We start from the raw sequence: 15,681 nt of genomic DNA, 5'->3' as shown, positions 1-15,681 counted from the left end.
ATTTTAAAAATTTGTTCTGTTTTTAAATATCAATAAAAGTAACATATTTTTAGCTACCCTAAATAACAATTTGAAGATTTGTTGTTACTTATTTTCACATTCATATTATGGACTAAAGTAACACATGCTCTCTGTCCCATGGTACAATAACATCGTGTACCTTGGGACTGAAATAATTGTACCTTGGGACGGGTTTTTTCACGCTAGTAACAGATCTAGTATTCATTTATTTATTAATAGTAGATAATTAATTGATATGATAACATGAAAAATCCACGGGAAACAAAAATTGCTCCATACGGCGTTCAGACCCCCCAACTGTTTTTGGTGTGGGCAATTTTTTAACAACGTCTGAACAAGGGAGATCATAAACTTCTTCGTTCTTGACAAATTTTTGCTAGTGTGGACTTACTTACACCATGTAGTCGCGCAGCATCCCTTAGACTGGTATTTTGAGTCAAAACGTCACTTACTGCTGCTTGAAGATTTGCTATGTTGATGGGGTCCCTTGCTTTACCGGTTCTACTGCGCGGCATAATAATCTGATAGAAGAAAATGCGACTAAGCAACCAGAAATCAAAAATTAAAAATGAATAAAATGCATGTACTAAAAATAAATAGAATGCATGTAGGTACCTTGGGACTGTCCCAAGGTACACGCACATATGTGTCCCAAAGTACACGTTTGACATTGAAATCTAAATTGCATGACAATTATTTATGTCTAATAAATTTACCTTTGTCTGTATGTGACACTACAAATGGAATTGAATGAAGTACACGCTGGAATCCAGAAAATTTCAAAATTCTATGTCTTCAACACGTAACGCGCGGTTAACCAATACACAAAAACTAAATTAGTGATTTGCAAAACGTAACCTGTCGCCATGTGCACGTTCTATGACAAATGTTACTGAAAATATAGAATTCCTTAAACACAACAGTGTTCCTCTATAACATACTACAACATTAACATCAATGTGACCATAGATGGCTCTAGTAGGCATTTTGTCCCAAGGTACATGCGTCCCAAGGTACAACACCTTCCAAAATTGCATTGCGTCGTCTTTTCCTTGGGGTTTGGGTAAGTTGACGCACTTATTAAAATGCACTATGGTGATAAAGGCTAACAAATTGACTCAAATAAAAATATATTATATAAAATTAAAATAAAACAAAACAACTAAAACCTTCATTTTACAAAGTAAAAGCTAAATTCAAGTAATAATGCCATTAAACACAGTAAAAACAAAACACTCAATTTTGGCATAAGTCACATACAAAACCTTTAGGAGAGTCAACACCGCTGCACTCACTGTGTGCCCAATAACCGCAAATAGTGCACCTATACCACATTTCATTTTTTGTTCCAGTGTCTCCACAAATAATACATTGGTCGTATTCAGAAGCATTGCTAATATCGTCCAGTTCATCGTCGTCACATATTTCTTTTTCGTCGACACTTATTTCACTGTCAGAGTCAGATTCCTTGTAAACTTTTCTCACAACTTTGCCTTTCTTCTTTGTTTTCACGGTTGCATTTATTTTCCCTGCTACTGCCATGGCTTTTCGGTTTCGTTTATTTTCTTTTTCCTCCAAATTCTGTTTGAAAGGGGTGCTAGTTAAGACTTCTGAATGCTGCTTTTTACGTACATTCTTCTCAATTTTCTTGGCCTGTGCTTTGGGTACAGGTAAAAGTGTTGAAATTGGAATTTGTTCCGGTATAAAATAAAGCTCTGTTGCTGACGGTACTGGTTGTTTGCTTGTTGATGGTAGCAAAGGCACTGATTGTGTGCTTGTAGATGGTTGTGGAGATAGTTCTTGAGGTAGATGTTTAGATGATGGTGATTGATGCAATTGAATTTCCTTTAAAGGTTGTTCACTCATAAAGCTATCGGCTGGTGCAAAATCTTCTTCTGAAAATTTTTCAGAATTAAGTGGATATATTCCAGCGGCGGCAAAACCTGAAACTCCTTTTTCCACATTTGCCACTTGCTCATATGCCACTTTAAAAATTTCGGCTACATCATAAGGAGTTAATGTGTTTCCTTCTTGTGGGTTAGAAATTTTTCTCTTCAAAAATAGGTTACATTGTCTGCTGTATGCGTTTTTAAGTGGTCCAAAGAAAGTAAGGTCGAGGGGTTGCAACTTATGTGATGTATGGGGCGGAATGCTAACCATAATTATTCCATGACTCTTACAGAATTCATAAATGGGCAATGAAATGTGGCTGGAATGATTATCCAATACAAAATACAAGCAATACTGGATTATCAACAGTAGAAGATACCTTTGCTTGAAAATGTTTCAGCCACATTACAAAAACTTGTTCGTTGCTCCATCCATTTTTTGTGCACGTATAAATAGAACCAGAAGGTCCATTTTTTTGGAGATGAGGACTCATCCTCAGTCGAGGAAAAATAAATAAGGGGGGCACAAAGTTTCCTGTGGCACTGACAGCGCAGATCACGGTAATGTTTTTCCCACGTTCCCAGGAACAAATAGTACCAAACTGTTTCACACCAGTTGGTGCCAGCCTTTTACCGACTTCTTTTGGTGTTGTAGACACCCCTGTTTCGTCTACATTATATATCCGATCCGGGCCAAATTTGTTTTTTGTTAATACTTGTTCTAGATTATCAAAAAATCTATCAACCTCCAGTTTGTTAAAGGCAGACACCCTACTTACACTGGTCCCTTCCGGTTTTCTCAGAGAAATATCAGAATTCCTCTTAAGAAAACTTCTAAACCAGTCTGGCCCTGCCATCGCTGTTTCCTTATTAAAACGATGCTTGATATGATTTATTTCGGCATATTTGTAAGCCACCTGTCGTAACTCAGTGGGCGTTATTCCAAAGAATAACCTTGCGAGAGATTTTACTTGTTCGGCAATTTCCCGTTCTTGTTCTTTAGAGAAAATTGGAGCGCGCCCTAGTGTCTCAGATTTCCTGTCCTTAATTTTTCTTTTAATTCCCAAATGACGTCGCAAAGTTGCCTCATGTATTCCAAAATCTCGAGCAACTGCCCGGATTTTACGACCTTTCTCTATAGCATCAAGCGCAGAGTCAAGGGAAGCTTGGCTGAAGTTCCTCCTTTCCGTTTTTCTCTGGTACTTTCCCATCTAGGACGAAAGCAATTGTTGTAAGTTCGGTAAAAAAAATTGCTGGCAAAGATAACGCAACGGTCCACTGTGCGTCATCTTTACCAATATGAAACGCGTCATCTTTGCCAATGCGTAGCCATGACAAAAAAAAATTATTTAGCAAATTCTTCTAATGTTTATGAGTGCCGCAACTACTTAAATTAACAAACATAACATGCAATTCAAGTACATACCATCCCCTAGTTCTGACAATCGGCCCTATGCTGTATCACTATCGTTAAGAATAACGATATCGTTATGCGGCGTTACCATAATTTTTTAAAAATCGGTATGCTGTATCACTCGTAGCAAGTGTGGGATAACGATTATCGTAATTCTCTATCGTTATTTTGCAACCATAACCAGAAAAACTTAACGACAGGGTTCATGCTACCCGTTTGGGGCGTAACGGTCCTGTCAGCGATTCGTTTGGAGTTTAAGCGGGTGTTAAAGAGAAAGAAAATGAATAATTTTCAAGGATGTTTGCAAGTAGCTTTGTTTGGGCAATTGGAAAATGTAATAAGGAGGTGAGTTCTGTGTCTTTTAATACTCGTAGATTATGTTTTTATTGAGACATGAGGAAAACATCCAACGAAGAATTTTACGAGACAACAGCGATCCGTTTCAGATGGGTGAAATTGATTTTCAAAAAAATTTTCGAGAATCTGTAAGGCAGTATTTGGTGGTCCATTTCCGCTGGCAAACTCCTGCCACAAATGTTTGATTTTGTTTGCCTCCAACGGTTTTGTCTTTCCGTGGAGGATTATTACTTTCAATAAAATATAACAAGTCCTCAAATTGTTTCCTAGTGGTTTTTCTCCGCCTCTTATTATTCTAAACAACTAGGTATAGGTACACGTACAATTAATAATACAAATAATTTTAAAGAAACGTCTGCATTTCCAAATCTGGCGGGCATTTGTTTAAAGATAAAGCGCGTACCACAACGCCCTCTTATATTTTATCGCTGTGGTATTTCACTCTTACACGCACTGCCGTTGCGCAGCGTTCCTTGTCTTCTAGAATGTGACACTTTTTTCCGAAATAGCCACTGCGAGATACCGGGCAACGTTACGATACCGTTAAAATATTGATACAGCATATCGCGTTTATCGATAGTCGTTGTGGTCATCATAACCTTTGATCGTGAATCTGCGATAACGATTGATCGTATAGAATAACGAGAGTGATACAGCATAGGGTTGAATGTTAACAAAGCTACTTTTTGGAAACAAACTTCTTGAACACTACAATAACAATCAACACACTATCACGTTGGCGTCATGTTTAACACTAAGCGGTAGTAGGATTCGGTTGAAACTTTGCACTGACAGTCCTGGTTACGTAAGCAATGAAATTTCCCGCGCAATTCGAAATTTAAACTATTAAATGAGGCAGTTATGAGGTGCGTCATCTTACCAACTGCGCCATCTTAACCCACTCTCCCCTACTTCGAATTTTTGGGGTTTGTCTTCGAGCAGCACTGTTGTGAAAAATTTACAGGAATCAGTAGCATCTGTATCGAAAATATCAAAAACAAGCTTATTTACGGTTCCTTCGGTTAATTCGCCAATACCATAAACATCATTTGGTTGGTCTGTTATACTCGCATAGTCGATTGCTTTAACTGGCGTGTCTCGTTTCTTTGATGAAAGGAGGGACGTGATGCAGACCTTCGCAATGTGACCTTCTTTGTTGCAGGCATTACAATGAAGACGTGTGCGATTGATTTTGCAGTCTTGTGTTCTATGATTATTTTTGGAGCAGCGTAAACATAAACCTTCAAGACCCAAAGAAGCGTAATCGATACGAGTACGTCTGTAACTCGATTGTGAGGTGTAGCGCTGTTCACTGTTTGATTGATTTTTAAAATGCTGGGCAGGTGTACGATTTTGAGATCTGGACCGCGGCTTCGGGTTAACTCGATTAACATTCTGGACAGAAGGAGCAATATTCGAAGATTCTCGAGCACTATTAGAAATGGTTTGGTTATCAATTTTTGAAGCTTCTAGTGCAAGGGCTTTATTTACGGCTTCCGAAAATGTGAGGTCTTTGATTTGAAGTAACTGCTCTCGAATTGTTGAATCTTTTATGCCACGAATAAATTGTGACCTTAAAAATAAATCGGCAACGTTAGCGTTACACGATGAGCAGATAAATGCACAATTTGATGTAAATTTTCGAAGCACAGCGACATAATCTGAGATGGATTCATTTGTTGATTGCAACCGTGATACGAATTTATGTTGTTCAATGAGTTCATTGTTCTTAGGATAGTGATTTGATAGCAGCTCCGTTAATTCTGTGTAGGTAAGCTCTCTGATATCCTTAGGTGCAGCTAATGAGCAAATTAAATCATATGAAATTGAACCGATGCTGTTTAAAAATAGTTGAGCACAAACAGGTTTATCGTGAAATATTTTCTTCAGTTTCAGGAAATTTTCGAATCGTGATTGATATTGAATAAATTTCTCCCTCGCTGGATCAAAAGGATCGAAATTTGATAGTAAGGTAATATTTGAAGGTGTTACCTGTTCAGCTGGTTGTAATTGAATTGTTTGTGTTGCAATGCGTTCCGCCGATGCAGTAAATTTATCCGCGAGTAACCGATTGCTTTCAGTGATCGCTATTAATAATTGCTTGAATTGTTTCTGGATCCATTGTTGCACATACACGACACTGTAAAACACTTTAATTTAACTGAAATAACGAATTTTAAATCCTCGTCGCCATTTTTATGTCTGTAATTATGATTAAAATCACAACTCCAAAACACACAACCATCTTTATTTCTCATTCCACTTCGTCTCCCTGTGCGCATGCCAGTGGCGGCTCGTCAGGTGAGGCAAGTGAGGCCAGGCCTCACCCTACAATATGTCGCCATATCAATTTTTCAACAGATAAATGTAATTCATATATTGAATATTGATATAATATCAGCAAATGAATGCAAAATTAAATCAATTGCGCAGTGGTTTCATGTTTCCATATTATTATTATGCTGCTAAATTGTAGGTAGAAATGAGCGCGCTCATTTTTAACACCAACGCAACGTAAAATCATTGAATATTAGTAAAACTAAGACATGAGGCCTTAGAAATATCGGCCTCGGGTACTGAAAAGATTAAACTACTCATCGTATTGCTCTGGCAAGTGCCGGGCGGTAGTGAGAGTCTGTTTCGTTAACTCATAGAGAGGCCGGAACTTGACTGGCTTCAGTGGTAAAAGATAAATGCGGGCGGAAACTGTAGTAATTTGTCTGTTGGAAACTCCTTTTTCACGACGAAGTGATATTAATAAACAGCAAATAATTACCGATGGTCGACCAACACCCCTACTAACCGTTTTGCAAGAAGAAAGTCGTACTAAGAAAACGCGTACTTTTCAACTTTCCTGGTATAACAGTCACAAATGGTTATGTGGAAGTATATTTAAGCAACGTTTATTTTGCTGGCCTTGCTTGTTGTTAGGAACAACAAAAAATGTGTGGTCGAACGATGGTTATATTGATTTTAAAAATATATCTCGTAGCGCAAAGATGCATCTTATATCTAAGGACCATATAAAAAATTCTATAAACTTAAAACGTTTACAAAATAACACTGCAACTATTTTAGATGCTTTACAAGAAGGTGCTTCGCTTTCTAAAGTTTTATATAATGAGGACGTTAGATTAAATCGACTCTTGATGACCAATTTGATAGATGTTACCCTATTACTAGGTAAACAAGAGTTAGCATTCCGAGGGCACGATGAAACGTCCACATCGTTGAATCGTGGAAATTTTCGGGAGTTTTTTACAGTGTTAATAAAACGAAATGAAGAATTGACCAAACAACTTGAAAAACATGCACATGTATTTTGTGGCCAATCCAAAACAATACAAAACGAGCTTATTTATTGTGTTAGTGATTATACTTTAGAATATGTAAAAAATGAACTAAAAGATGTGAACTTTATTGGTTTGATAGTCGATGATACCACTGATATTGTCGAAAAGTCTCAGTGCGCCATAACAATACGATATGTAAGAAAAAATGGTGATTTGTGTGAGAGATTTTTAGGGTTTCACGACGTAAGTAACGACCGTTCTGCAAATGCTTTGTTTGAACTTGTGACTAGTGTTTTAGAGCCTTATGACTACAAGGATAAACTTATAGCACAAAGCTATGATGGTGCTAGCGTAATGGCAGGAGAGATAAACGGACTTAAAAGCTAAAATTAAAAGTGTAGCACCTTCCGCAATATTCACCCATTGTTGTGCACATCGATTAAATCTAGTACTTCAACAAGGAAGTAAATGTATTTTTCTATTTCGGTGTCACAATGATGATTTTGTACAACTAGTTGTACAAAGACAGTGATTATAGTCGTTTTTTTTGGTAACTCATTTCTTAAGTTGGCAGTTACTAGTTAGTACAAGTAGGTACTTCATTGGGTACTTCCATAGCCGTCTATAATTACAAGCCATGCTGAGAAGTTTGGCAACGTTGTCCGAAAGTCAATCGGTGGGCCGATATAATTTTAATGGCGTCTTGTTGCTCTTGAAAAATTGCATTTTTCCTCTCTCCTGTGCTTCGCCTTGGTGGTTTTAATTTAATACAGAAGAAAGATACTTAAGCAGCTTACAATTGTACATATATTTTATTTATTTACAAAAGTAGATAATAACATTTTTATTTGACGTTAAAATTCGGAACGCTGTAAATTGGTAACTGCATCATAATGACGTGTTTTCCATCGAGATCTCCGAAATTGGTGAACTTCTGTCGAAAGAGGTCGAGGTGAAGCACACGCTTAGGCACTTAATTTCGGCAAAAGGACAGTAAATCGCTGTGCATCAGCGAAGTTTTATCAACGACCAGGTGTGATTCGGAATGGCAGATTTTAAGCCAGTCGCTACTCCAGTGGGTCTATGTACGAAGCTTTTAAAGAGGGGAGCCCCGTAGACTTTAAATTCCCGTACCGTGTACTCCTGGGAATAAGTCGGAAGGTTCCTTCAGAAAATCGACTTGACATGTCCGTGCTAGAATATCTGAAATATCAACTAATAAAATAATTATTGTATTCTTTCACGATAAACACTTACCGTGCTTACGTACCACGTAGTGTGTAGGTCATATTTGAGCTTGTACAGGTACTTTGAACAAATACAAGTGCTTGTAAAGGGCCCACTAAGGAGTAGCCTGCTTTAGAGGTTATGACAACAAATCGATATATTTCGTTTAGCAACTTACCTGAATAATAATTTCTGTTCATTCCGCACGGAGTAACACAAATTGTCGCAATCTCGCTCTGTTAAAACAGGTAAATAGGAATGTTACACCCAAAACACACATAAAATACACCTGAAATCTGTCAAGTTTAATTAGGAAATCGGCCTACCATGCAGTGTTGCCATAATTCTCAGCACGGCTTGTAATTATAGACGGCTGTGGTACTTCCATGTTTGAACTTCAAAATGTCAGTCTTACTACGCTGCCAACCTAAAACTTAACAGCATAAAAAGTGTTCCCAACATAAAACATGTTAGTTCTAATGTTCTCTATAGTTTCTGATAATGATTTTTTTAATTAAATTAAAGCACCTAAATAGGTAGAAAAAATAGTATGAAAAACGCGTGTTACAATGCTTTATAATACTCCTATCTTGCGGACACTCGTGGCTACGCTTCGCATCGCCACTCGTGCCACAAGATAGTCGTGTTACAATAGTCGCATTGTAACACTTGTCTTTCAATATACTATTCGCCCAAGTAGAATTTTTTTCTCTACATTATCCATACCACACGCATACTCTTCCATCACTATTCGCTAAGAGGACATTTATATTGGATTTCGATCGTTGGCAAACGTATTCGCTACAGCCAACGAAACGCCCAGGTTGGTATCGAGGCTTCTAAAAATTTTAATGTTTGATTCAAAGGAATTGGGAAGAATTTGAAAATTGTTTTTTGAAGAACTATAATCGCATGATGAGAAACTCTGGAACGAAATCAATTAGTGGAGCTAAAGGATTTTTAAAAAATTTCGAAGATTTTGAACGTTTGGGTTTTGACTACATCTTTACAAGGATAATTTTTGGAATAACGGACCATACTTTACCTTGCCAAATACAAATCTTCTTTGATTTCAAACTAAAATACTCGTTTTGCGACTTGAGTTATCGTTTGAAATCTTACCTTTGGTAGACTCTTCAAAATACGGTGATCAGGCACCAGAGTTTCCACAATACTGATGTACGTTCACTTCAGGATAGCTATCCGGGAAAATTCAATTTTGGAGCTACTTCAAGAATGACTTTGCTTTTTATCATTATCCGAGAACAATTTTTAGAACAGAAGTTGTGAAGAAACGCGTAAAAATTATTAGTTGACAATGTGACAGTGTGCGACTGTTATGTCTGAAGTGTTAAAACTTTTTAGTTTAGTTTTAACTATTCCAGTCATAGATGTTTTCGGTTGAAAAGAAACTTTTCCGTGTGTTAAGCGAATAGTAAAAACACTATTTAAGGAATACGATTGCTTCAAGAAAGATTAATCTGCATTAGCAATGTGTTCCATTTGAATAACAAAGAATTATGTTCATCAGTGCGAATTCTATGAGCAACATCATAATATAAGTTTGCTTTATACTAAAGACAGTAGCGCAATAAAAATCTTTAAAAATATAGGTATGTATAATAGTTAGGCAAAGAATATTATGTTACATATGCCATTGTGTAACTTTTCAAAATAAGTAATATTTTTTCTGGGCCTCACCACAACAAGGGTCATCAGAGCCGCACACTGGCGCCAGTGCACATGTCACATTTTTATACTTTTACATTCATGCCTGAAGGGCAATAATAATATACGATAATAATCGTTTATTTACTGGCAAGATCAGCCTTTCTTAGGCCATGTTGTTATTTCCAGGAAAATAAGTACTGATGATCTTTGCGAGATTCCCATTGTATTGCTTTAATTTATGTTTATATTGGCAAGATTCATTTTGAAATTGTTTTAGAATAATGTATAAAATTTCATTCTTTTAGAGTGCGTCATGACATACCTTCTCCTGCTACCAATAAAACTTCTTAGAAGATGGTTTTAGATTGTGTAGTTTCAAAAACCCAAAGGGGCGCAGGTTTCACAACTTCCAAAAAAAAGCCAGATTTAAACAAAAAATCTTGCAGGTACGTACATGTTTGAAACTACGTTTATTTGCTTAATATCTTTATACTAATACTTTGCTATTTGCCAGAACACATTAATGTACTTCACCTCCCCCTATAATGTCGGCAGAAATAGCCTAAATTAAGTCATACAGCTGATTCTTTATAAAAATCATTTATCGTCTTTGATCCCCATATAGGTATAGTTCTCACTTAATATTTTCAACAACGTTTTAAATTTTGTAATATTTACCAGAAACAGCAAAACATCCTCCACTTCTACACTTAGCCCTAAAAGAACCTTACAATTTAACTCCGAGCTGAGGGGAGGTAATACAACTTTGTGTATCCAAGACACACCAGTGATGTTAGTCAGGTGAATAAAGTTTAAATTAGATTCATTGAACCAACATGTCTATTAATGAATGCATTGGTTACAATGAATGTTGGTTACTAAGTATTTTTCAGAGAATCGTATTCTTAAATTTGCCATGACAATCTCAAAAGTGACCACGACTGATCAGTATAGCAACGTATTGTCCTTCAAAAGTAATTTCTGAATTGTTTTTCTTGGTAGCTCTTGCTTAACAATATGTGAAAAAAGCGGTTACACGTAGTGCTCAGGCAAACATATCTTTATTGATTTAGGCTTGTTCTTTACAGAACGATTTCGATGCTACTTTGGCAGACTAATCCTAACTGCCCTTACGAAACCTTCAGAAACTCAGTTTAGGCAGATTGCCATAAATAAGTCGAAGAATCGAACTCTTATCAGTGTCATGCACTTAATATAAACTCCTCCCGATCGGCCAACTTCGCGTAGTGACGTAAGCGACGCTCGGCCAATATCGGCATGTCGTCGGTTGCATGACAAAATTTGAAAGTTTTACGATATTGTATGTTGTTTCCTGACATGTTGCAATTAGAAAAAAAAGTTTTATGTGTGAGATGTTTAATTACAGGTTATAAACTTTACAGTAAGACACGAAAAAGTTACAATTTTTTTTTCAGGAAGATCCCTATTGGCCTTACATTTAAACATGTGTGGTAGAAATATTAAACCAAATACACCAAAAAAGGAAGGGATGAGGAAGTTTCCAGAGGTTCTCACCGCTACATTTGGTAACGTATTTCATAAATTTGAATGACTTTAATAATCAGTTAAATTTTTTTTTTTTTTAAAGTAAAAACAAGAATGAATGCGTTGTTATTGGATAGCCACAGGCACTAACAATCATTTTAGTCGCAAATGTAAAATTTTTCAAATATGTATTACATAATTCAAAATGTAGTTTCGTGTACCTCTGTATATGGTCTAGGACAATTCAGCGCCGCCGGTTAATCGCGGGCCAATTCATCGCCATTGAGGACTGTTTTTTTGTAAACTACCATACATTTTAAAAAAGGAAAGTGAGATCATTTCAATTATCTTGTACCTCTATTCCAATAAAATAAAGTCAATTTTTAACCGTGTCGCCTTCTCTTTAAGATATGCCAATATTTTACCATAAGTTTTGGCAACAGGGCACAACTAATTACAGAGCAGCGATGAATTGGCCAACGATGAAATGGCGGTAACAGTTACCATTCGTAGTGTGGTTTATGTATGATGGTTATTTTATGCCCATATATGTTAATAATAATAATGTGATTATTGTTTCAGAAGCAATTAATCCCAAGGCTCAGTTGGCGAACTTAGAGCTTAATCAGTCTCAATCTGACGCCGCTGTAGGTGAGTGGCTACGCCTTGCCAAAAATAGGCTAGAATAAAGAAAAGAATTAAAGCGACAAAAAATGGCAGCCCGTAGGGCGCTAAAAGATGTGTAATGAAGTTTTTGTATGTATTTCTATACTTACTACGAATTATGAATGAGTTGTTCTTTATTTTGTATTTTTTTAATTTTGCAAGTAAATTTTTTGAATTCTTTGTATTAACATTTGCATTATAAATCACCTTGCCTCTGTGTATACCGGGTGGTGCCTAGCGCGACGCAGCATAGGGATTTCAATGGTAATTTCTGTATAGTCCCCTAATTATTTTAGCGCAAAAGTCTAAATACGTTTTTTTTAGAGAAAAAAATACTGCATCTGTTCATACTATTACTTATAATTTTCCGTTTTTCAAAACCGTAGAAATGGACAAAATAAAAAGGTTCATTTTACAAAAAATCAAATATGCCTTGGAATTAGGTACCTAAAAAAACAGCGATCACGTGTCATTATTTGCCTTTGACGTTTATTAAATTTATACTTGTTTATAAATTAGTTAAAGAACTGCAAGTGTAATAACGTTCAAAATGTCCGTCAAAACCATCAGGAAAACGACAATACATTCAACGTTTTGGCTGCAGTAGCGGAAAATCCGAATATAAGTAAGTTTAAGAACAAATCTTCTTCAAATCAGTTTTTTTTCTTCGATTATGTAGGTACTCTGATTCCGGAAAATGATAAACAAATAGTATCTGATGCAGGTGCAGCATACATTCTCTAAAAAAACATTACCCTAAGACAAGGTTATTTCTAATAAAACAACCTTGACCCTAAGATGCTTTTTATTGCGTCGATTAGTTGAAACAGAATTAAATACGAATATCGTTCGTATCGTTCCACGTCAAACAACGATAACTTAGATGCGATGCGCTTCTAGTTTGTTAAAAGATCCCAAAGCATCACTGATTTATAAACATGTAATTTTTTATTTTGTCGATTTCTGCGGTTTTGAAAAATGGAAGATTATATCTAAAAGTATGAACAAATGCAGTATTTTTTTCTCTAAAAAAACGTATTTAGACTTTTGCTCTAAAATAATTAGGGGAGCTAGTAATTGACTATAAAGAAATTACCACTGAAATCTCTATGCTGCGTTGCGCTAGGCACCACCCTGTATGTAAAAGTACCTTCCTGTGGTTATGTATTGTATTAAACGTTCAAATACAAGTACACATTCACTGTATGTGCACATATACAATGCATAAGAGTGACAATATTCTGTCTCCATGGCATGTTGTACCACTACAGAATGTTTTTATTATTATTATTATTTTATTAAAACGTTGTGTCTACTACAAATAAAACCAACGAGGGGTTGAACCTAACCTAAAAATTTTTTTTCCCTACATACAGAACGTTACTATTTACGTGTTTACAAATCCAACACTCCGCCCCACTTTAACTCTCCGCCCCGATTAACACTGCAAAGCACTTCGCCAATGCACCACTGATCTTTAAAACTGTCCATTTTATTCATGCCTTTATGCCACGAGAAAGTTATTAAGATTTTGCTTTTAATGCCCTTTAGGTAGCCATCCCGAAGGGACGTTGGATGCGTGTCGTTTTTCATGGCGGTGATTAATTGAACATATATATAAAACTTTGCAGAATTAGTCAGAAAATTGATTAAAATATCACTGCGGTTGTTCTCTTTTACTCCACATAACGCGTCAACTAGTGATAGTCTTCTACCTTGCCAGATGTTACTTGCCCATGCGATAACAAGGCCCCAAATTTCTTTGGCTAACAAGCCAAATTCTATTATCATATGCCAAGCGTTAGCTGTGATCTTTTCGCAAACCTGGCAGTTCTCAGTAACCCTGATGTTTGCTTTGAGCAGATAGGTCGGATCTGCTAATCTGTTTTTCGCAAACCGCCAGCTAATTTCTGCCATTGAACCAGATGTACAGCAGTTGAAAAATGATGACCAGTTAGTATCGTTCTCGGTCCAGTGATTACTTAAGCATTTGTCGGAAGTCCTTTGAAAGTACTCAGCCATGAATAGGTTTTGTAGCTTTCTTCTGTTGCTTTTATTCAGAGTTAATGTGGTGCCTCCAAAGTACTTAAATTTTAGTACAATTTCATGAGTATTTCTGCGGTTTACATCGCGCTCGGTATACAGTGCCTGGAAAAAAACTCTAATCCTTCTGTAGTGGGCTATAAGTTGGTTCCTGACATTCATAGTGGCATTTTCAGGCAAAAGTAAGTCCTCTTCGTCCACCCATCTATCCCCAATCCTGAAGTCGCCTATCGTTTTGTAACCCCACTTAGCCCAGTTGGCACTAAATAAAGGCGGTACGGCATGTGATATTAAGGTTGACGTTGTGGTTGGGGTTTTAAGAAAGTCGAAGTGCTCCAATGTAAAATTTATTGCTTGCATGTTAGAGATAAGCTCTTGTACATAGGTTGAGACTAAGGGACTGCTAGGTCTTTTCCCATCCAAAAAAAACCATTGCCACGACAGCCCCAGATCTTCCGCCATTTGCATACTCTCCTCTATTATCGACCTCCAACTTGAATCTTCAGCTACCGTGATGAGACGTTTTGCCAGCCACGCCCGCATTAATTTAATTTTGGAAGGGATATGCACAAGTCCCAGACCACCTTTCCGAACTGGAAAACACAGATCTTCATGCGAAGTCCAGTGTTTCCCTTTCCAAATAATGTCAACTAACTTTTGCTGTAAAGATTTTTGTTGCTTACTCGAAAGAGTGATACACTGCAGGATGTGGTATAGCTTCGGAGCGATGTATGTATTAATGACGATTTTACATGTACCAACATTGTGGATACGTAAGAAATTTTTTGTGCGTACATTGTGAGGAGGACGTTTAACCATTGTGTCTCTCTTTGTACGAACATTGTGGATACATTACCACATATGAATAGTGTTGTTGTGTTACTTTGTGTATACATTTGGAAACATATCTACAACAGATACACATGAGAAATGTACTGTTATGTGCTGTTTGGGATAGGTAATACATTTTAGACACATTTCTCACAAATATTAATGTTCAATACGGGCCGACACGCCAGAACAAGATTCATGCACCCACAACTTGCAAATATTACACTGAATTATGTCTTCAACGAGTTTTTCTTCACACATAAAACAATACCATTCGTCATAATTTATTTCTATAACTGGACTTGTCTTGACTTTTTCGGTAGAAGTTGATGGCTGAGGTTTATTTGCTTTGTCTTTAAGACCCTCTTGGTTTTCTTGATTGGTTTAGCGCATTTCTTTTTCTGCTTCTCCTCCAAATCTTCTTTATATGGAGTTGCAGTTAGGATTTCAGCTTTTTGCGCAAGCCGCTGTCTTTTTTTTTATGTTGGACCACTTCAGGTAGAGGAGACAACATTTCAGGACTATAGTATTGGCTAGCTAAGTCATTATCAGATTGAGATATTCCTTTTGCTTTAGAACTATTTCGAGGTGGTGTATAATTTTCTTCGAGAAGCTCAACATTTGCATCTTTCTCAGTTTGGTCCATACTTTGTGAATTGATTTCCATTGGCTGCTCATCATTTTTTAATTCACTTTTATCATTCAATCTGTCTGCGATTTGAAATTGTGAATCGTTAAAAATATAGCGATTTACAGGCCATAT

General features: G+C 36.6%; 2 protein-coding genes and 1 long non-coding RNA gene across 3 annotated transcripts; 1 reads left to right on the top strand and 2 right to left on the bottom strand.

The window, feature by feature from the left end:
• Positions 1 to 216: 216 nt before the first annotated feature.
• Positions 217 to 890, bottom strand: LOC116176607. The gene is made up of 2 exons (XR_004146475.1): positions 738 to 890; positions 217 to 542 (listed from the first exon to the last, which is right to left on the bottom strand). It is a non-coding gene; the product is annotated as an uncharacterized LOC116176607 (long non-coding RNA).
• A 1,349-nt stretch (positions 891 to 2,239) lies between these two features.
• LOC116164781 lies at positions 2,240 to 3,753 on the bottom strand. Its single transcript, XM_031479007.1, has 2 exons — positions 3,337 to 3,753; positions 2,240 to 3,121 (listed from the first exon to the last, which is right to left on the bottom strand). The coding sequence occupies exons 1-2, from the start codon at positions 3,337 to 3,339 to the stop codon at positions 2,240 to 2,242; spliced, it is 885 nt and encodes a 294-aa protein (XP_031334867.1). The 5' UTR covers positions 3,340 to 3,753.
• Positions 3,754 to 6,374: 2,621 nt separating this feature from the next.
• LOC116164772 (zinc finger MYM-type protein 1-like) lies at positions 6,375 to 7,361 on the top strand. Its single transcript, XM_031479000.1, has one exon. It carries the CDS (start codon positions 6,375 to 6,377, stop codon positions 7,359 to 7,361), a length of 987 nt encoding a protein of 328 aa, XP_031334860.1.
• The last annotated feature ends 8,320 nt before the right edge of the window (positions 7,362 to 15,681 follow it).

The sequence above is a fragment of the Photinus pyralis genome, unplaced genomic scaffold, assembly GCF_008802855.1.
Source record: "Photinus pyralis isolate 1611_PpyrPB1 unplaced genomic scaffold, Ppyr1.3 Ppyr1.4_LG1, whole genome shotgun sequence".
NCBI lineage: Eukaryota > Metazoa > Arthropoda > Insecta > Coleoptera > Lampyridae > Photinus > Photinus pyralis.
Note: the sequence above shows the minus strand (reverse complement) of the source record. Positions and strands in the feature narration are given on the sequence as shown.